The 23,297-nt window shown below is 43.1% G+C and overlaps 1 protein-coding gene across 2 annotated transcripts in view; it reads right to left on the bottom strand.

Annotated features, from left to right (window-relative positions):
- Window positions 1-23,297, bottom strand: part of LOC143784401 (fibrillin-2-like) — a 254,227-nt gene that overhangs the window by 175,686 nt on the left and 55,244 nt on the right. Inside the window, exon 3 of one of the 2 annotated variants that reach the window (XM_077272616.1) lies at window positions 8,461-8,543. In XM_077272616.1, coding sequence (XP_077128731.1) covers window positions 8,461-8,543 — 83 coding nt within the window. Of the gene's footprint in view, window positions 1-6,072; window positions 6,190-8,460; window positions 8,544-23,297 lie in introns of those variants that run through there. The other variant, XM_077272625.1, reaches the window with a different exon arrangement.

The raw sequence follows: 23,297 nt of genomic DNA on the forward strand, positions 1-23,297 counted from the left end.
TAAGAGAAGAAATTAGACCACAAAAGTTGTTGTGCAATTTGTCCTGAGTACACCGATACCCCATATGTGGGGGTAAACCACTGTTTGGGCGCATAGCAGAGCTCGGAAGGGAAGGAGCGCCATTTGACTTTGCAATGCAAAATTGACTGGAATTAAGATGGGACGCCATGTCGCGTTTGGAGAGCCCCTGATGTGCCTAAACATTAAACCCCCCCACAAGTGACACCATTTTGGAAGGTAGACCCCCTAAGGAACTTATCTAGATGTGTTTTGAGAGCTTTAATCCCCCAAGTGTTTCACTACAGTTTATAACGCAGAGCCGTGAAAATAAAAATTATTTTTTTTTTTCACAAAAATGATTTTTTAGCCCCCAGTTTTGTATTTTTACAAGGGTAACAGGATAAATTGGACACCAAAAGTTGTTGTCCAATTTGTCCTGAGTACGCTGATACCCCATATGTGGGGGGAACCACGGTTTGGGCGCATGGCAGAGCTTGGGAGGGAAGGAGTGCCATTTGGAATGCAGACTTAGATGGATTGGTTTGCAGGCGTCATGTTGCATTTGCAGAGCCCCTGATGTACCCAAACAGTAAGTAGAAACCCCCCACAAGTGACCCCATATTGGAAACTAGACCTCCCAAGGAACTTATCTAGATGTGTTGTGAGAACTTTGAACTCCCAAGTGTTTCACTACAGTTTATAGCGCAGAGCCGTGGAAATAAAAAATATTTTTTTCCACAAAAATGATTTTTTAACCCCCCAGTTTTGTATTTTCCCAAAGGAAATCTTTCAATAGGATCAATGCTTCTAAGCTGTAGGGCATGTAGGAGGCTGAATAAAAGGATATCTGTAATTTGATGTATTAATACAGAGAAATCCACAATTTTATTATATGTAAATGAGCTCTTCCAGGCTATGGGGAGGATGCTGCCTGGAAGATAACGCTGCCCCCAAAGATTACACAGGTCAACAAAAAAAATTTTTTTTTCTGGTGTCCAAAATATTTTAATGAATTTGGGGTATTTTTGGGGTGCTGATTCTGAATATGCTATCAGTTTTGCCAGATTGGCTCAAGTTTTTGACATTTTTGGTATCTTATTTATAGCACTTGTTGGTAAATGCGACGCATCATCTCATTAATTTCTTTGGAATAGTACTTGAACTGAGCAGTTCTCAATATAGTTTTGTGTTAATTAGTGTTCTAAAAGTTTGTTCATAGCTTGATTTTTGCACTAACTTTATGTTGTTGTCTGTTTTCCAGTGAAAAGCATGAACTCATCAAGAAGAAGTTGTCTTAACGATCCAGACTCATTCTGTTACATTTGTGGTGAATACACACTGCCAAAACATAGAAGAAACATAACAGACTTCGTCAAAAAAGTGTATTTTGCCTATTTTGGGGTTATGCTTGGGGACCAAGACAAGTTTTGGGCACCACACATAGTGTGCAAAGCATGTATCGAATTATTACGAAAATGGAGCAAAGGACAAAGAAAAAGCTTCAAATTTGGTGTTCCAATGGTGTGGAGAGAGCCAAAAAATCATCATGATGACTGTTATTTCTGTGCAGTGCAAGTGCAAGGATTCAATAAGCATAAGAAACGAAAATGGGAGTAACATGGAATCTGCAAGAAGGCCTGTCCCTCATTGTGAAGATGTGCCTGTACCTGTGTTTACCATAAATAACAGTCATCATGATGATTTTTTGGCTCTCTCCACACCATTGGAACACCAAATTTGAAGCTTTTTCTTTGTCCTTTGCTCCATTTTCGTAATAATTCGATACATGCTTTGCACACTATGTGTGGTGCCCAAAACTTGTCTTGGTCCCCAAGCATAACCCCAAAATAGGCAAAATACACTTTTTTTACGAAGTCTGTTATGTTTCTTCTATGTTTTGGCAGTGTGTATTCACCACAAATGTAACAGAATGAGTCTGGATCGTTAAGACAACTTCTTCTTGATGAGTTCATGCTTTTCACTGGAAAACAGACAACAACATAAAGTTAGTGCAAAAATCAAGCTATGAACAAACTTTTAGAACACTAATTAACACAAAACTATATTGAGAACTGCTCAGTTCAAGTACTAATCCAAAGAAATTAATGAGATGATGCGTCGCATTTACCAACAAGTGCTATAAATAAGATACCAAAAATCTCAAAAACTTGAGCCAATCTGGCAAAACTGATGACATATTCAGAATCAGCACCCCAAAAATACCCTAAATTCGATGAAATATCTTTGGCACCAAAAATGCTGTTGACCAGTGTTATTTTTCATTTGGAGGAGTTACCAGTATGATGTGTAATTACCGCTCTCTGCTCTCCTGATCTCACTGCAGAGCTGTGTGCGGTTATAACTGACACATCTGTAGTGTCTTCTCAGCTTCAGCTTTCAGCTCACAGGCAGACAGGGCTGCAATATGGTTACAATACAGCAGAGCTCAGAGAGTAGCAAAAAATACTGTATGTTTGCAAGAAGACAAATGTCATTTCTCCTGTTCTGTATCAATTACCTGTCTCACACTCCTCTTTTATTTAAAATTAGCTCTAGAGGTGGAGTTAATTTCCAGGCAAACATCCTCCACCTAGCCTGAAAGAGCTCATTTACATGTAAGAAAAACAAGGATTTCTCCAGCATATTTCATCAGATTGCATAAATCAAGGTTTCATTTTATTCAGCTTCCCAGGACCTGCATAGACGGCTTCAGAGGGTTGATCCTGCTAACAGTTGCCCTTTAAATACAGTAAAAGGTAAAAAAAAAAGGTTTAAAACATGAAAGAAAAACTCAAAAATTGAAATCAACCACCTTTTGCTCCATTGAAAATAAAACAATTAAAAAAATAAAAATACAAATATTTGGTATTGCTGAGTTCAAAATGCCTGATCTACCAAAGTATAAAATAAATTAATCTGATCTGATAACGGCATAACGAAAATAAATAAAAATGCCAGATTTACGTTTTTTGGGCCTCTGCAACATTAAAATACCGGTAAAATACAAAAAGAGGCTATCTAAACATTGTATCTTCCCGAGCATGGTATCAGTAAAAACATCAGCTCAGGGCGCAAAAAAGCACTCGCATAAGCCCCATATCTTGAAGACTGAAAATGTTACAGGTCTCAGAAAATAATGACAAAAGCAAATAACATTTTTCATACAATTTTCAAAATTTTTTCAACACATTAAAAAAAATCTATACTTGTTTGGTATCTGTGTACTCATACTGACCAGGGGAATCATAATGCTGGGTCAGTTTTACCATATAGTGAACATGGTAAATAAAACAAAACAAAACAATTGTGGAATTGCCCTTTTTTTTGCAATTTCACCGCACTTAGAATTATTTTCCCTTTTTCCAGTGCACTATGTGGTAAAATGAATGGTGTTTTTAAAAAGTACAACTCGTCCTAGAGAAAACAAGCCCTCCTACGGCAAAAGGGAAGGAAAAAACAAAAACGGAAAATGGCCCGGGGGTGAAGGGGTTCAGGAGAGGGGATTTCAAACCATAGATTTAGTATTGCCATGGCCACACTTTCAATATTCTGGAAGAACAAGGCAAAAGACTGAAAGTTAAAGTTAATGTAGAAGAAATTATATGTTTTGGCATTTCACTACTTACAAAAAATAAAGTCATAGTTTGTAACATCAAAAAAGCTTGCTAAAATAACTGTTCATACAGTATACCAAAGGTTTACAAATGACACAAAAAACACTTTGCAGCAAAACCCTTTCCATGATGACCTTCAATAATGTATGTAATTGCAGTTTTACAAGGGTCTTCTATGACACAGTATATTAGTTTTGTGCCATTTATTTGCGATTGAGACATAAATCTTTCAGTTTACAGTTTTCCAGCAACCAAGGCGACTATTTTCTAAAATATATATATTCTAAAATTAATTGGCACAAGTTAAAGGAGTCTAAAATAACAAGTCTGCAGTCAATCTATGTGACTGCAGACTTATAAATACTCACAGCTCACGTGCTGCATGCTCTACGGATTCTCCGGTGTCAGCGCCGGGAGAAGTCTGTCATGTTACCACAAGTATGTGGTATGCATACTCCTGGCCAGAACCCAGGGGTGGGATTCAAATTTTTAACAACAGGTTCTGTGTTTGTGTGTAGGAAAACCACACCCATTTTTAAGCCACACCCATTTACACATGCCTTTTCCTCAAACATATACAAGTAGGGGCGCAGTCAAACAGTTGAAAAAAAAATAAATTGGAATGAGATCAGAACAGTGCACATTCTGGTCAGCGGCTCTCCTGACCCGGGTGTGACAGCTGCATATATTTCTATGCAGCTGTCTCACTTGACTGACCGGCTGGTCACATGATGCTCCATACTGTATAATGGCCACACAGTGCTCCATATTGTATAATGGCCACACATGATGCTCTGTACTGTATAATGGCCACACATGATGCTCCAAACTGTATAATGGCCACACAGTGTTCCATACTTTATAATGGCCACACAGTGCTCCATACTGTACAATGGCCACACATGATGCTCCATACTGTATAATGTTCACACATGATGCTTCATACTGTATAATGGCCCTATATGATGCTCCGTACTGTATAATGGCCACACATAGTGCTCCATACTGTCTAATAGCCACACATAGTGCCCCATACTGTATAATGGCCACACAGTGCTCCATACTGTATAATGGCAACACATGATGCTCCATACTGTATAATGGCCACACATGATGCTCTATACTGTATAATGGCCACACATGGTGCTCTGTACTGTATAATGGCCACACATGATGCTCAATACTGTATAATGGCCACACAGTGCTCCATACTGTATAATGGCCCCACATGATGCTGGGTACAGTATAATGGCGCCACATGATGCTGGGTACAGTATAATGGCCCCACATGATGCTGGGTACAGTATAATGGCCCCACATGATGCTAGGTACAGTATAATGACCCCACATGATACTGCGTACAGTATAATGGCCACACATGATTACCCCACTCCCATCATTGCCCCCACACCCCCATCATTGCCTTCTCCATCACTACACACACACCTACACAAACACACCTTTCAACGCTCTCCCTCGCAGCAGCCAGCAGCTTAAACTCCCGCGGCGCTAAATGATGTCATCCAGCCGTGCCGCTGACTTCTCACGTCGCTCCAGCTCCGGTACGCCACTGATAAAGACCTCTCCGAGTCTCCTGTGCCAGTCAGTGTCAGAGCCAGAAGCAATATCTGCTCCGATCTGACACAGCTAGCATCCGCTCCATACACCTTGTACACGCTCAGCTGTGCTCCGTACACCTCGTACACACGTGGCTGCACTCCGTACACCTCGTACACATGCGGCTTCGCTCCGTACACCTCGTACACACGCGGATGTGGTCCGTACACCTTGTACACATGCGGCTCCGCTCCGTACACCTCGTATACACACGACTCCGCTCCATACACCTTGCACACACACGGCTCTGCTACATCCACACTGTAAACCCCTCCTGACCCCACACATAAACTTACCCTCATCCAGCACCATGACAACCAGCAGAGTCCTGTATACATACACGGAGGTCCCGATCATGTGACCCCTGACTCCTCCCCTCCTGTGAACTCATCACAGGTCCTATGCGCACAGAGCAGCCATATATGTGGTGTGCTGCTCTGCAGGTGGGGGGATGAGGCTGAGGCTGACATTGCAGTGCATGAGGTTGGGAGGTTTGCATAAGTATCGGATCGCGGCTCTGAATCTCCCCGGTTCGGGGAACCGGCTGCTATTTTAACAAGCGGTTCCATCGAATCGGGGAGAACCGGCCGAAACCCACTCCTGCCGGAACCCAACTAGACTGTTTCTGGCTTAGCGAAATACACCTGCATTGAGCGCGCCAAAAATAGTGTTGTCAGATTATGGTAAGGAGTATGCATATCGCATACTTACGGTCACATAAAACTCACACTGTGCATCAGCAGTGAGTATTCACAAGTCTGCAGTCACAGAGTGACTGTAGACTTGTCAATTTAGACCAAACAACTCCTTTAATACAAAACACCATTTAAAAATGTGCTACCTTCCAATGTAAATAAGGGATACTTCAGACATCTGTGAAACTTCGTGCAAGCATGGACTGCAATGCAAAGACTGTCCGCAGGTCTCCCTAACTCAACAGCCTTATATATTACTAGACTGTGGCCCGATTCTAATGCATCGGGTATTCTAGAATATGCATGTCCCCGTAGTATATGGACAATGATGATTCCAGAATTCGCGGCAGACTGTGCCCGTCGCTGATTGGTCGAGGCAACCTTTATGACATCATCGTCGCCATGGCAACCATTATGACATCTACGTCGATACTGTGCCCGCCTGGCGGCCTCGACCAAACAGAGACGTGGGATTTCCAGGACAGACAGACAGACAGACGGAAAAACCCTTAGACAATTATATATATAGATAAGTCTTTTATGTTGTGATCGGGAGACCCATGGACAGTCCATAGTCTGCACTGCAGTCTATGTTCAGACTGAGTTTCACGAACATTTGAAGTAGCCATAAACCTGTGAAATTTGGACAGTAGACACCAGATTTCATGTTGTGCTGTCTGTGTATGTGTTGAGTTTTCTGTGATTGTTTTTAATGTACATTTACAGTATGTACTGTATGTGATACTCATATTTACTATTTAGGTGCATTACTTTAGTTGCCACAGTGTTTTCCATTTATCAGCTCTTTAACATGAGTCCACCAAGACAAACATAAGTTCTAAATACACAGCTCATTGTATATGTAGGAGAACTGATCATGGAAGCAAAGTGTTGCAAAGCCATGAGGCCGCTAGAAAACCCTGCAGAACTATTCTTAAGGACAAAAGTTTCAGTAGGGACAGAATTAGGCAGTGCACTAGATCATGTCACAGTGATAAAACCCACCTTCAATATACAAAAGTCAGCGCGCCAAATGGGAGGAGATTTGGCACCAGTAGAGGTGACAGAGGCTCTCGCTGCAGCTCCAGCAGCCGAAATAGTAGGCCGCAGCAGCAGGTACTAGCTAGGCCTGGACCAAGATGCCGATGGTCAAGCATTGAAGACAAGATCTACACCAGTCAAGGTCCAGAGGAGATGTTAGTCGGTGGTTAAGCACTGAAGATGCCCTGGGAATATCTGGCCAGAGACTCCAGCCTGGTCCAGTGATTGAAGGAGATGTGTGAGACAGGCCGTCACTTCCAGCATGGATGGTATCGGGGAAGGCTGCATCCGGCTGATGCTAGAAGAAGAGTGTGTTGATAGACTTTGTAAGAAAAATGTGCTGCTAATGAGATGGAGAAGGGGCCCTCGTCAAGGCTCAGAAAACCGCAGAAACTTCTAGAGACTGCTCCCACCAAATACTGGGCTTGCCCCCCAACTAGAACCTAGTTTGGACTGCAAACTCAGAGCTGATACTGAAATTTCCAGTTGTATACTAATCCATTTACTTCTGTTATATAATTGCTTGTCAAATACTCTGTAAGTATTGCCCTTTTGTGAATAGTCATCTTCAGTATCTCTGTTTCTAGATCATACTGTTAACACAATAATTAAATTGTTGTTTCTACCTGGTACCTTTGCTGTTGCACTCAGCCACACAGTACATTTTTTACTTGTATTGTGGTAGATATTGCTTCCCATTACTTGGAATATATGGCCATTTAAGATTTTAGGAATGCAATTTAGGAATGTGTTTCAAGGAATAGACAGGTCAGATTGAGGGCGAGACTGCAATCTAATCATTCTGCTTGAAGTGAATGCCTCCACTCTAAAGTGGATACATATGTTGATATAACCTCCTGTGAATAGAGAACTATCTTACCACCTGCAAAAGCAAAGCACAGGAAATCATCCCCAGTGCTGAAAAAAATCCCATATAAGGCCTTGCTCTACATAAATAAGTACATATGGCATATTTGTAACACCTCCGAGGGAGAAACAAAGGGAAGTCTTCTGTGTTGTTGACCTCAATGGCTACATGACTCAACTGTAGACACCTTATAATGCATGAAAAGAACACTAGATTAGACAAATTTCTAGCAACTTTAGGAAACAAAAAGACCACCATGCTTTTTAGAGTTGTGACTTCATTACCCTAAGATGTGGAACATATGCTTAGGCTAGGCCATCAAACTAAAATCAGCTGGCATAAGTTAATACAAAACACCCTTCAAGTGTGTGCTGCCTTCCCATGTACATATGAGTAAATCTGTGAAATTTGGACAGAACACCCAACTTGTGAAGCAGAGACATGTGGGTGTAAATTCTGGATAGCTTTTGCAAGTAAAGTAGACTAGAATGCGTAGAAGAAGATTATATAATAATTAGACCTGACCTCAGCATTAGTAATCCTGGAATTGAACACTAGATATGGAACCCAATAAATTTTATGACAAGTCCTTCAAATAATGTGAAGAAAGGAAATTGATACTTACGAACAATACATTGGTTTCCTCCTGGTAGTGTTTTCCACCCTGGACAACAATAGGAGTGAAACCGAGATCCACAAACATTTGGTCTAAAAAGAAAACATTTACAAAATGTAAGATTAAATGGTCAATTTAGTCTAAAAGTTAATTATATTATATCTATTTTTATATTAGAAAAGAAACACATCTACTTAACACTTGCATGGCTTTACAAATAAGGTTAGTATTGGGATTCTGCCACAGTACTATCCATGCCAGGAATAAAATAACGTTCCTGTATGTTATATTGCTTCACTGTACAGTGTTTCTTTCAAAGGTTAAGAAAAGGTCTCTCCAATATCATGAATTCAGAGAGACAAGAGTCAACAGTTATCAGAATGCTTTCAAATGAGGGTTGTATGTGAAAAGTCTATCCCTATTCATCCCTGTTCATGGACTATGTTGGACAGTCTACAAAGCAGGAGGTGGAATGATGCACCTTCAATGTATATACTTGTCTAGAAAAGGTTAACAATTCAAAATCACATTTCTCTCATAGTAAAGCCCCCCATACACATTGGACTAATGTCAGCCGAACCTGCTGATGTTGACAGGTTCAGCAGACAGTCTAATGTGTACAAGAAACCTGGATCGGATCATGTGTGTCCGATATGGAACTGCCAATCATTTTGTTTACCTGGAGGTATGCCAACAACAGAGATGTCTGGAGGACTCACAGAGAACACAGGAGCGCTTGGCCGTGAGATAGCTGCCGGCTGATCAGCCGAACCATCATTCAGCCAACAGTCATCTAATGTGTACGGCGGGTTTAAGAGGCATAAAGGCTACCGGCATCTTACACTGAAGGTAGCATGTTATTTCCCAGTTTATCACCATTGTGCTCCCTGCCTCCAGACACTTCTTTTATTCTCCAGTTAACTTTACAGGTTGAAATCACAAAGACAGAGCAGATTTATTACAGAAATTTTTGCAAAAAAAGCCCCACAAATGTAATTCTGTGTGAGTGGGATTACTAAAACATAACTTGTTTTTCATCGAGGTAAAAATTGCGAACAAAGCAGTAGATAGTCAAGTCAAACTACTTTTCACTTTTCTTCTGTGTCATGAATACCAGGATAAGGTAATCGAAGAACTAGAGTTTAATGGAAAGTGAGAAGACAGATGTCACTGGCTGGTTTAGTTGACTACCTCCATTCCTTAGAACAGCCTTATGTATTTCCTCACTGTATGTATCCATAAAGCATTGGGGGCACAGAAAAGTTATGATCAAACTAGTTGCATTAGAGATAACATTTTGTAGCATCTGTTGGAATATCTGTGAGCCATGTGTGGCAGCATGATGGTTCATCTTATAAAGAAAACTAGATGGTGGCCCGATTCTAATGCATCGGGTATTCTAGAATATGTATGTAGTTTATTTTATTTATTTCAGAATAATGCAATGAATACGCAGGATTCAGCCGGCCGGCACGACCAATTAGCGAAGCATGGTTCAAATCCCGCACCAATTCGTGGCCGGACTGCGTCTGTTGCTGATTGTTCGTGGCTGGCCGGGCGCAACTAATCAGTGAAGCCAGGGCGAGCTCAAGGTTTTTGAGGGCCCCGGGCGAAAGAGTCTCACAGCCCACATAGCAAATAACACAGCCCACGTAGTATATAGCACAGCCACGTAGTATATTGCACAGCCACATACTATATAGCACAGCCCACGTAGTATATACAGTAGCACAGCCATGTAGTATATAGCACAGCCCACGTAGTATATTGCACAGCCACATAGTATATTGCACAGCCATGTAGTATATAGTACAGCCACGTAGTATATTGCACAGCCATGTAGTATATTGCACAGCCACGTAGTATATTGCACAGCCACGTAGTATATAGCACAGCCCACACAGTATATAACACAGCCCACATAGTATATAGCACAGCTCACGTAGTATATAACACAGCCCACGAAGTATATAACACAGCCCATGTAGTATATAGCACAGCCCAAGTAGTATATAGCACAGCCACGTAGTATATTGCACAGCCATAGTATATAGCACAGCCCACATAGTATATAGCACAGCGACGTAGTATATAACACAGCCCATGCAGTATACAACACAGCCCACATAGTATATAGCAATGTGGGCACCATATGCCTGTTAAAAAAATAATTAAAATAAAAAATTGTTATATACTCACCTTCTGGCGGCCCCCGGATCCAGCCCAGGCCTTTAGCAATGCTCCTCGCGACGCTCCGTTTCCAGTAATGCCTTGCGGCAATAACCCGTGATGATGTAGCGGTCTCGCAAGACCGCTACATCATCTGGGGTCATTGCCGCAATGCATTCTTGGGACCGGAGCGTCGCAAGGAGCGGGAACGGCTGCCACGGACGCCGGAAGGTGAGAATATAATGATTTTTTTAAATTATTTTTAACATTATATGTTTTTACTATTGATGCTGCATAGGCAGCATCAATAGTAAAAAGTTGGTCACACTTACAGGGTTAATAGCAGTTAATGGACTGCGTTACACTGTGTTATGCCGCGGTGTAACGCAGTCCATTTAACGGACTGCTAAAATGCTATGTGGGCGCTGACTGGAGGGGAGTATGGAGGGGGCACTGGCTGGAGGGGAGTAGGGAGGGGCCAATTCGCGGCCAGACTGTGCCTGTCGCAGATTGGTCGCCCCCAGCTGGCTGCGACCAATCAGCGACGCAGGATTTCTGTGACAGACAAACAGACAGACAGATGGAAGTGGACCTTAGACAATTATACAGTACTAGATGGCAGCCCGATTCTAAAGAATCGGGAGTCTAGCATCCATATATACTTTATTTATTCAAATGTAAGAATAATACAATTAATAAATAATAGTAAGAAAGAACAAAAAATGGCTGCACTCACCAGCTCTTGACAATTCTTGACAGTACGGCACATTTCTGATTGGTCGCTCGCGGCAGGCGGCAACCAATCAGAAAAGTGCCGCGCACCACGAAGGCATATATCTTTGTCCACCCTGAGCGGGTGTAGGACGCTGGTGACGTCACTTATCTCCGGACATTATCTCCGGACAAAGCCACGGAAGTTGGCACAAATTGCCGGAAGTAGTATTCTAGGCAATTATATATTAGATTTTAATGTTATCAGTGTTTACCTTTGAACGTTTATATTGTATTGTCCTGTCACCAGCCATGTGTACGATTATCGGCCGAAAGCCTCTCTGGAACCAATAATCACCCCATGTAAAGGTATCTTTATAAGTTAAAGATTCAGAATACTATGACTTTTATCATATCCTGAACAGTCAAGTTTTTTATGAACCGTTAAGGTTTTCTGGTTGAAGTAAAAAAAACTCTGAGTGTTTACAGTTTGAAACCATAAAATGTTGAAAAATTATGTCATTCTTGAGTATATCACTCAATGGTGCTCATAAACATGTCAAATTTGATCTATAATATACTTTAATATACGTTACTTTAATCTTTAATATACTTAAGAACAGGGCCCCAGACATCACACAGGGGGTCTGAAACACCGCACAGTGGTCCAAAATATCGCTCTGCTCTGCCTGGGGCCCCATATGCTGCCTGGGGCCCCTGTGCTCTGCCTGGGGCCCCATATGCTGCCTGGGGCCCCTGTGCTCTGCCTGGGGCCCCATTTTCTGACTGGGGCCCCTGTGCTCTGCCTGGGGCCACTGTGCTCTGCCTGGGGCCCCATATGCTGCCTGGGGCCCCTGTGCTCTGCCTGGGGCCCCATATGCTGCCTGGGGCCCCTGTGCTCTGCCTGGGGCCCCATAGGCTGCCTGGGGCCCCTGTGCTCTACCTGGGCCCACTGTGCTCTGCCTGGGGCCCCATATGCTGCCTGGGGCCCCTGTGCTCTGCCTGGGGCCCCATATGCTGCCTGGAACCCCTGTGCTCTGCCTGGGGCCCCTGTGCTCTGCCTGGGGCCCCATGTTCTGCCTGGGGCCCCTGTGCTCTGCCTGGGGCCACTGTGCTCTGCCTGGGGCCCCATGTTCTGCCTGGGGCCACTGTGCTCTGCTTGGGGCCCCATAAGCTGCCTGGGGCCCCTGTGCTCTGCCTGGGACCACTGTGCTCTGCCTGGGGCCCCATATGCTGCCTGGGGCCCCTGTGCTCTGCCTGGGGCCACTGTGCTCTGCCTGGGGCCCCATATGCTGCCTGGGGCCACTGTGCTCTGCCTGGGGCCCCATATGCTGCCTGGGGCCCCTGTGCTCTGCCTGGGGCCCCATATGCTGCCTGGGGCCCCTGTGCTCTGCCTGGGGCCCCTGTGCTCTGCCTGGGGCCCCATGTTCTGCCTGGGGCCCCTGTGCTCTGCCTGGGGCTACTGTGCTCTGCCTGGGGCCCCATATGCTGCCTGGGGCCCCTGTGCTCTGCCTGGGGCCCCATATGCTGCCTGGGGCCCCTGTGCTCTGCCTGGGGCCCCTGTGCTCTGCCTGGGGCCCCATATGCTGCCTGGGGCCCCTGTGCTCTGCCTGGGGCCCCTGTGCTCTGCCTGGGGCCCCATGTTCTGCCTGGGGCCCCTGTGCTCTGCCTGGGGCCCCATATGCTGCCTGGGGCCCCTGTGCTCTGCCTGGGGCCCCTGTGCTCTGCCTGGGGCCCCATATGCTGCCTGGGGCCCCTGTGCTCTGCCTGGGGCCCCATATGCTGCCTGGGGCCACTGTGCTCTGCCTGGGGCCACTGTGCTCTGCCTGGGGCCCCATAGGCTGCCTGGGGCCCCTGTGCTCTGCCTGGGACCACTGTGCTCTGCCTGGGGCCCCATATGCTGCCTGGGGCCCCTGTGCTCTGCCTGGGGCCACTGTGCTCTGCCTGGGGCCCCATATGCTGCCTGGGGCCCCTGTGCTCTGCCTGGGTGTAGGACACTGGTGACGTCACTTATCTCCGGACATTAGCTCCGGACATTAGCTCCGGACATTATCTCCGGACATTAGCTCCGGACATTATCTCCGGACATTAGCTCCGGACAAAGCCACGGAAGTTGGCACAAATTGCAGGAAGTAGTATTCTAGGCAATTATATATTAGATATATAGATGTTCCTCTCATAGCCTAGTGAAAGGCTATCACTGGCTGTCACGTATGACACAACCAAAGCTGATCTGAGCCAGGGGAGTTAGACTTCCACCTACTATGAAGGAGAAATGACACCACCCAACCTTACCACCAAGTAAGCCACATATGATAACACTATCCAAACAACAATGGCAACAAGCCCAAACCGCTAGTGGTTTCTAATTGAGAGTAACGTGATACTGCAGCTTCTGTTCTTTTTTGCAGTTTATTATTTTTTATGCTCGAAAAAAAAAATGCATCAAATACTGCCTTGTGTAAATAGGTAGTGAAAAAAAGCTAAGATTATCAAATTGGATTCATTATTTTATACTGAAGGGGCTTGTTCAGGTTACAGTGATTTTAAAGAGAATCTGACAGCAAAATCAAATTCACGATACCATTTATAAGGGCATGTAGGTCAATGAAAGAAAAACGCATTGATACAATTATAACTGCTATCCGTTGGGTAAATCCGGAGTAATTTACGATTTACACAATATGCAAATGGGGCATTACATACTTTGTCACGCCCAGAGCACTTAAAAAAACTTACCACATAATAGATTGATGATTGCAGATCACATAGGGACTTTCTTTATACAACTCTTTAGCAGTTTTATTATTAAAAAGAACCTGTGATGTTGTATATGCAATCTGTAGACAGCGTGGTATAGAGAAGGAGATGCTGGGCAGAATGGTATACAGGTTTGTTGGAAAAGAGTCAGTGTAATTTGCTTTTTATTCATATATGCATATGAGTCCAGTGGGCGGTCATACTCAGTGATTGACAGCTATCTCTGCATGCACAGTCATATAGGAAAAACTGTCAATATCTGACTGGGACCACCCACAGGACTGATATGTGTGGCTCAATCAGGGATATCACTGAATAAAATACAAGTTTTACTAAAATTTCCCACAAAAATGTGTATGAATCTGATCAGCTCTCCCAGCTCTATAATATTCTACCTGCAGAGAAGACACCATTTTCTACATTACAGGTTTTGTTTAATCTTGTTTTTTGCCCCAAAAATATTTTTAAACCCACTTTTTACACTTTCATAGACATTACCCTTCCAAAAAAGGAAATCTATCCAACAATATGTGAGCATCAGACCTTTAAAGGAAAAAGAGGGTCTTTTTCACTCTTTAGATGAATCACTTTTAATACATAATTCTGAGCTAAACTGAACTAATTTGAATGGCGCACAAATGTCCGGTAGATGTTATGACATATTCTGTCTATGTGCCTTGAATGTGAAAGACAGCAATAATCCTTTAAATGTATATTAAGAACACAAATAGTGAAATTAATGGCCCAAACATTCTTCATATAAATTTTTGTATCAAAAAGCAACATTCACAGCTCCAAAATCTGAAGATTTTACTAAGTGGTTACAAAAATACTTGTGCAGGTTTTACTAAATATACTTTTATTATAAGGAGAATGGAACATCTGGTGGCTATTATAGAAATTAAGAGTTTGGTGACTTTTTCTTGCTTTGAAGGCGTCTAATCTACCAGGAAAAATTCAAGCTGAAATCCTTTAACATGAGATCACATAACCATAATTCTCAAGGATGAGAAATAAGAGGGTCAAGGAAAAAGTAGTATTAATATTTGTCTTCTGACCTTTATCTCCTTTAGGGCAGAAATTACCTATACATAAAGGTTGAACAGAATGATTCTCCAGTTACAACCAAAGACATGTAGGTTACTACAAAGTTAAATACGATACATACACTGATTTTTGACTTTTATGTGTCCCTACTGAACTTACACAGAGGGTATTCGAGGGGGTGCTCACAAAAAGTTAGGGATATTCGGCTTTAGGGTGAAATTTATGGAAAATGTAAAAAGTTCATGCTATAGTGATATTTTATCAAGAAAGTAGGAAATTTAAGTAGAAGTGGATCGCCCCCACAAGTAAAGGCAATGGGGTACTCGGCACCGGGTCCTTCTCAGTTCTGGGGATGTCACGGTGGCCTGACCCGGTCCGTGGCCCTTTGAGGGGCGTCCAATTAAAGGGGAAGTCTGTATAATGTTCGTGACGCCACCTGTGGTACTCGGTCAGGATGACCGACGCTGCTTAGGGGTCCGCTGGGGTGATGGAATGGCAGCTAGATGGTATACCTTCCCACAGGTGAAGTGTACCCCCAGGGCTTCCCAGAAGTGTAGGTGGTGATGGTGGACGATGTAAAGCGCAGTGAATAACGAGGACACAAAGGTTGCAGTCTCTTTACCTTTTACTGAAGACTTCAGCGTCCACAGTCCAGAGTACAGATCACAGGGCAGGCAGAGTCTGGCCGGTCCGAAGGCAAAATCCAGAGTTCTCTTATCCAGGTGGAAATCAGTAGCCTTCCTACTAGCGCCTGTGTGTTGTAGTACATCCCTGCTGAGCACCACGGGATAGTCCTCACAACCTTTGTAGACGTTCTAGATGTTATTTCTTCCTCTCTGTCCCCCAGATGGTATGGATAGGACATACCCGTATGACTGGGATGGCCTGAGGCTTGTTTATAGGGACCCTAGAGCCGCCCCGACCCCCACAATTTGCCACTGTGTCTTCTTAGGTTTTAAGGTCGGGCAGCCAACTTGGAATTGACTGTCCTGCCGGTCTTTGAAGTAAAGCGTGGAGTCAATTACTCCCTCGGTGTTCCGGCCACCGGCTACGCGCCTCAGAAGGAGGCAACCTCTTACAGGACAGAACTCCTTCTGGTGTTGTCTCCTTGTGCTGTGACTTCGCTTCTCACTCCCTGCAACACAATTCCTTTCTTTTCCTTCCTTAGGATGCTGCCGCACGTGGGGCAGGCGCAGCTCCGTGTCTTTCTGTCTCGTGCTAGGCCTCTGCCAGGATCCCACCCCTGACAGGGACCCTCTGTCTGCAGCTCAGATGTTCCTCCTTTCCCCCTGTCTGCCTGACAGGTGTTGCCTGGGCCAAGCCCAGTCAGCTTCTGACTAACTTTCTATCCAGCCCACCAGTTTTACCCTAATGTGAGGAGTGCCCTAATAGATAAGAGCAAGGCTCCCCCTGGTGGACTGGAGTGTGAAGTGTGGTGTCTGTTTTGTGATACCTGGAAAGATGAACTCCTTTAGTACCATCAGATGTAATATCACTCCCCCTGGTGGAAGAGCGACATTACTGCAACGACCAGGACTCTGGGGCGCTGCAGAAGCATGTAATGGTGACTTCCTCATCTCAAACAATTTATTGAAACAAAAGCCAACAACGGTGGTGGGTATACCCCCAAAAATGTCAATGGCAACTCTTAGGTTATTGAGGTTCTGGATAACAGCGTTAAGAGTCTTTACATGGCGACTCAGATGACCCCATAGGTTAACTAGAGGATTCAGGTCTGGAGAAAAAAGTGCAGGCCACTTCATTTGAGATACCCCAGTCTTCAACAGCCTTTCCCTATTGATGCATCCTCAATGAGCTGAGTATTGTCGTCCATGAAGATCAAATTAGGCCTGTGTTGTTTATGTAGAGGCACAATGACAGGATTAATGATGTTATTCAAGTAGTAAGGGCTTGTTGCTGTACCTTTCACAAAGCGTAGGGCAGTTTTGTATTGACTAGACACACTAACCCAATAACACCACCACCAAAGGCTTGTCTGGTGATAACATCATTGGCAGCCATCATTTCTGCTCTGCATGGATCGACTTTCATCAGCACTGATGCCCACTGGTCTCTCATCCAGCATAGATGCTCCCTGGCCCTGGTGATGTGGTCAGGTACCCTTGCAGGTCTTCTAGCACACAGAATATGCTGATGTAAATGGTTTTGAATGGTCTAATGTGACACTTTGGTGCCTCTCACCTCCCTTAAATATGCATGGAGTTTTGTGGTATTCATCATCCGGTTCACAAGAGCATTGTTCACAATGAAGCAGTCATCAGTGTGAGATGTGGCCAAAGGATGACAACTATGCCTTTCTGTGACTCTTCCAGTCTCTCTGTATCTTTGATGCCATCTGCTGATGACACTCTGTGACACTCTTAGCTCAGTGACCACTTCCATCTGAGAACATTCTGCTTGAAGTCTCATAATGGTGAAGTACTGTTGATCAATTGTTAGGTGTTATCTTGGTCCGATGATGTAAAAATGTGAACAGCATGATGGTGAGGACTCTTTAAATACCAATTCTAAATAAACCTCAACTTTTATTGGACTATTCATGGATCAAAAACCTGTTGTGAATTTTGCCATTAAGCTCCTCGTTAGAGATCAGCAAGTTGTGCAAAAAGTACTGAAACAAGATGGTCACATTAAGTTAACCTAAAAAGGTTAGAGTGTGTTTTAGGATCATCCTGAAATTTCACCAGAAAGCCAAATATCCCTAACTTTTTGTGAGCAGTTTATCTGTAATATGGGCACCATATATTGACACTGGAAATATCTATGGTTCCACTGTGCAAATCCTTAACCTAATATAGTGTTATGATGCAGAAAAATAACCTAAAATGGCTACAGAAGCTAATATTTTCATAGTCATCTTTGACCTGTAGATATACAGTACCATTTTTTTTACAATGTAAAGACTTTGTAAATGAGAAAATCTGTTTTAAGAAGTAATTATATTTTCACATATGGTTTCTCAGAAATTGGGAATTTCCACATTAATGTTTGTGGTTTAGAACCACAATATTTATTCTGGTTTTCTTCAAAAAGCAACTGCAAGAAAAACATACCCAGCCGCTCAATGCAATCAATGAGCATAATTGTTTTCTTAGTGGAGGTCCTCTCTATAAAGTAAAAGTACTTTTAAAGTGTATCTAAAAAGAGACTATAAAATTGGTGCCCCTTTGAAAGCAAATTATGAATGTATAACAAAAAATACCCTTAATTGAACAAAATGGCAGATAAAATACAGACTTTATTAATAATCCTCTAAAAACATGAGACAACCACAAACAGTTATACACAAACAACACTTAACCGTGCAATCTACTACACCCTATCTTCAGATTGTCCTATTATGAATACTACCTATCAGCGGAGGTTGGCACCCTAGACACATATAACGAGAGTGGCGCCCCCACTCCTCGACGGCTTGCCCTATAGCTCCTTACTTACACACTAATTGTAGTGTTTCAGACAAGCCTGCAATCATGCCTGACAGGAAAATATATATATATATATATAGGACAACAAAACCTTTGTTTGATGAGTCAAAATAATAAAGGGTGCTAGGACACGGACACAGACAATGGTGCAAAAACCAAAAAGTGCTTGTGAAAAAACAAAAATGTGAAAAAACACATTTGCTATCCACTAATTTGTTAACCTGCCTAGCCTGTGGGGGTTGGCACCCTACTTGTCAGCGGAAATGGCGCCCCCACTCAGCGGCGGCTCTCCCTGAATTGACCCTACTGATATTTAGATGTCAACTGACAAAGATACATATATATAATTAAGCTCAAAGTAGAATTACAATACACACTTTGGCTATATATATTGAAGAGCCAATCAATTATGATGTTATCTTAAACGGCAGCCAACTGTATACATAGCTAGACAGCAAAAGATGTAATATGATACTTATGGTTGATATGAAGTAACACGCCTCGACGCGTTTCACCCAGTTGGATCATCAGGAGGCCATGATATATGGATGCTGCATGGAATCAGAGTTCATCCCCTTATATACATCCAAAGATAATGAAGTGGGTGGTGCTGACAGAGAAACAATAGAGCCAGAAACACACGGCCGCCATTTTATGGTAGTACTAAAAGCATATATTTCATTGGCAAAGCCCTAATGGTAGAAGACACATGGAGCTAAAGACTAAGGGGCAAGGAGACCTTCTGATTTACACCCTATCAAGTGCCTAAAGCAATGCAGTGATTCGTCTTATGCAAGTCACATGATGGAACCGGAACCTGCTATCAGCGTGCGTACCAGCTGAACCGCACGCCGGAAAGCACATGCTTACCCCAGAATGGCGCTCAGCTGACACGCGCTATGTGTGTAAACAACGTCCGGGTGCCGGGAGGAAAAGTAACAGGTGACCACGCGTCACCATCTAGATAACCACACCCCCTGCAGCCGACTGCGCATGTAACTACAGCGCACAGAACCGCTCCTGGCCATGAAAAAAGGAGCATAGGCGTAGCCTAGCAACCAAAGAAATGACAGGTGACTATGCGTCACCATCCAGATAAACACGCCCCCTGCAGCCCACTGCGCATGGCACTAGAGCGCACAGAACCGCTCCTAGTCATGAAAAAAGAGCGTAGGCGTCGCCTAGCAACCAAAGACATCAGAATACAGCGTGCGTATCTATCATTCCAGACGCCAAGGCGCATAAGAGCACACATAGATATACCAAATATACTTTGCGATTGGTGACACTGTTATATACAGCATACTGCTGTCGTATAGCTCATTCAAACCATAGATGGAACAGCTAGCAGTATAATCACAGGCTGACTCACATACCCTCAATTTGGCAAAACACAAATATATATGTATATAGATATAATAAATAAAGGACCTAAATAGAAGCGGATGCTCAATTAGTCTGGCCACTAAATAAGGAAATACTCAGCATCATGACAATAACCCACATTTTGGACAGAAAAAGGGGAAAAGTACATATAAATAAAGAATGCAATGAAATATAGAAAAAGATATAATTAAATGGGAAACCCACAGATAGTAATTGATAATCACAGTCAATGCTGCAAGTCCCTCATATCAAAAAAAGGGGGACATAACCAATGAAGCATGGCTAGCTTAGTTAGCAATAATACACAGTGCCCTCTTAGGAGTTCAGCCTGGATGGTTTGACAGACTCATCCAACATTTATAAAAAGCAAGCATACGACACATTTTCATTTAGACCCAGCGGGGCCGTGCAGTTAATCCGGTGAATCCAAGCGCATTCTTTCTGCAATAGAAATTTATCAAAATTTCCCCCTCTGGGGTTTGGGGTGTACACATCTATAACACAGAAGGAGATCTCCTCTATCTTACCACCATGCACACCATTTATGTGTCTAGCTATTGGGGTGTCCCTTCTGTGCTTGATGTCCCCCACATGTTCACCGACACGCCGCCTGAGCTCTCTCTTGGTCTTCCCAACATAATCCTTGGGACAACTGCATGTGGCAATGTAGATGACCCCGCTGGTTTTGCAGTTGGCGAAATCACGTAGATAGAATCTCTTACCAGTCGTGGAGCTGGTAATATATTTGCCTGGTCTCATAAATTTACAATTGACGCAGCCACCACATCTGTAAAACCCACATATCCTCCTATCAAGCCACGTACCAACCGACGTGGCGCGTCTCTTAAAATGGCTGTGTACCAGGCTATCCTTCAGCGATTTACCCTTTCTGTATGTAACACGTGGGCCGGAGCCAACAAAGTCATTCAAGTCAGGGTCATTTAATAAGATGTCCCAATATTTAGATAAAACTTTAATGACCCGCTCATTTTGGCAATCAAAAGTACCAATGACTCTAATAGCATCACTATTAGCAGCAGGTGACCTAATGCTAGTTTGTAACAACGTGTTTCTATCTAGAGAAAGGGCATGTTCGTACGATGTTTCAATGACAGCTCGTGGATAGCCCTTATCCAAAAACCTCCTCCTCATATCGGAGGATTGTTGTTTGAAGGTATCTGCATCTGAACAGTTTCTCCTGAGCCTCATGAACTGCCCTTTGGGGATACCCCGTTTTAGAGGTCTCGGGTGATGGCTATCCCACCTGAGTAGGCTGTTTGTGCTTGTTGGTTTACGATAAATTTGGGTTTTAAGTGAACCATCGTCTCGTTTCTCAATCAACACATCCAGAAACGACAGACGTTTTTCATCAATTTCATAGGTGAATTTCATACCAATATTGTTGTTGTTAAGTTCATGGACAAAATCAATGAATTCTTTCTTGCTACCTTGCCATATGACGAACACGTCATCAATAAATCGATGCCATACCCCCACATGGTGGTGCCACCACCTGATATCATCAGAAAAGACTATGGTTTCCTCCCACCAGCCCAGGAACAAGTTGGCATACGACGGGGCACAGGGGCTCCCCATCGCCGTGCCTCTGAGCTGGTGGAAGTACTTCCTGTCAAAAATGAAAAAATTTTTTGTGAGTGTAAAGTATAGCAAGTCCATGACAAATTGGTTATGATCTACATATTTAACAGCTCTTGATCTCAAAAAATGCCCCACTGCCTGTATCCCCAAATCATGTGGAATGTTACTGTATAGGGCTTCTACGTCTATAGAGGCCAGGAGAGATTGGCTGTCCAGATGCATACCTTCAAGTTTCAGGAGTAAGTCGGAGGTATCCCTAATGTAGGAGGGAAGACTAAGTACAAACGGGCGAAGAATTTCATCGACATAAATGCCACAGTTTTGTGTTAGAGACTCAGATCCGGATACAATAGGACGTCCCTTTAATGGTTCCAACCCCTTATGCACTTTAGGAATGGTATAAAAAGTCGCAATAAGGGGATGAGTGGGCAATAAAAAGTCAAATTCATTTTTTGATATAAGCCCATTTGTACTAGCTGTCTGCAGCAATTTGGTCAAATCAATTTTAAAATTATTTAATGGATCTGTCTTAAGCACCTCATAGGTGGCAGGGTCATTCAGAATAGCATAACACATTTGCACGTATTTAGCCTCCGTCATGATAACTAAATTGCCCCCCTTATCGGAGGGCTTGATTATCAGCTCGATTGGCTCTTCAATATATATAGCCAAAGTGTGTATTGTAATTCTACTTTGAGCTTAATTATATATATGTATCTTTGTCAGTTGACATCTAAATATCAGTAGGGTCAATTCAGGGAGAGCCGCCGCTGAGTGGGGGCGCCATTTCCGCTGACAAGTAGGGTGCCAACCCCCACAGGCTAGGCAGGTTAACAAATTAGTGGATAGCAAATGTGTTTTTTCACATTTTTGTTTTTTCACAAGCACTTTTTGGTTTTTGCACCATTGTCTGTGTCCGTGTCCTAGCACCCTTCATTATTTTGACTCATCAAACAAAGGTTTTGTTGTCCTATATATATATATATATATTTTCCTGTCAGGCATGATTGCAGGCTTGTCTGAAACACTACAATTAGTGTGTAAGTAAGGAGCTATAGGGCAAGCCGTCGAGGAGTGGGGGCGCCACTCTCGTTATATGTGTCTAGGGTGCCAACCTCCGCTGATAGGTAGTATTCATAATAGGACAATCTGAAGATAGGGTGTAGTAGATTGCACGGTTAAGTGTTGTTTGTGTATAACTGTTTGTGGTTGTCTCATGTTTTTAGAGGATTATTAATAAAGTCTGTATTTTATCTGCCATTTTGTTCAATTAAGGGTATTTTTTGTTAAACAATTGGAATTCTGATTTACCCATAGCTGTTTATAGCTCACTTGTTAAACTACAAATTATGAATGTATTAAAAGAGACCTTCCACCCTGGCATTAAAAATTGACTATATACCATGTTCCAAATTATTAAGCAAATTATATTTTTCTCGGATTTTCCTAAATGGTCGGTGCAAATGACAGTCAGTCTAATGAAAGTCATCACCCATTAGAGTATACATGGAATTTTATTAAAGAAACCTCCCAATGATAACAGTATAATCTCCAAAATGAATAAAAACTCAAAATGCACTGTTCCAAATTATTAGGCTCAGTAGAATTTCTAAACATTTAATATGTTTTAAAGAACTGAAAATGCTCATTTGTAGAATTTGCAGCATTAGGAGGTCACATTCACTGAACAAAAAAGCTATTTAACTCCAAAACATCCTAACAGGC

The sequence above is a fragment of the Ranitomeya variabilis genome, chromosome 1, assembly GCF_051348905.1.
Source record: "Ranitomeya variabilis isolate aRanVar5 chromosome 1, aRanVar5.hap1, whole genome shotgun sequence".
NCBI classification, from domain to species: Eukaryota; Metazoa; Chordata; class Amphibia; order Anura; family Dendrobatidae; genus Ranitomeya; species Ranitomeya variabilis.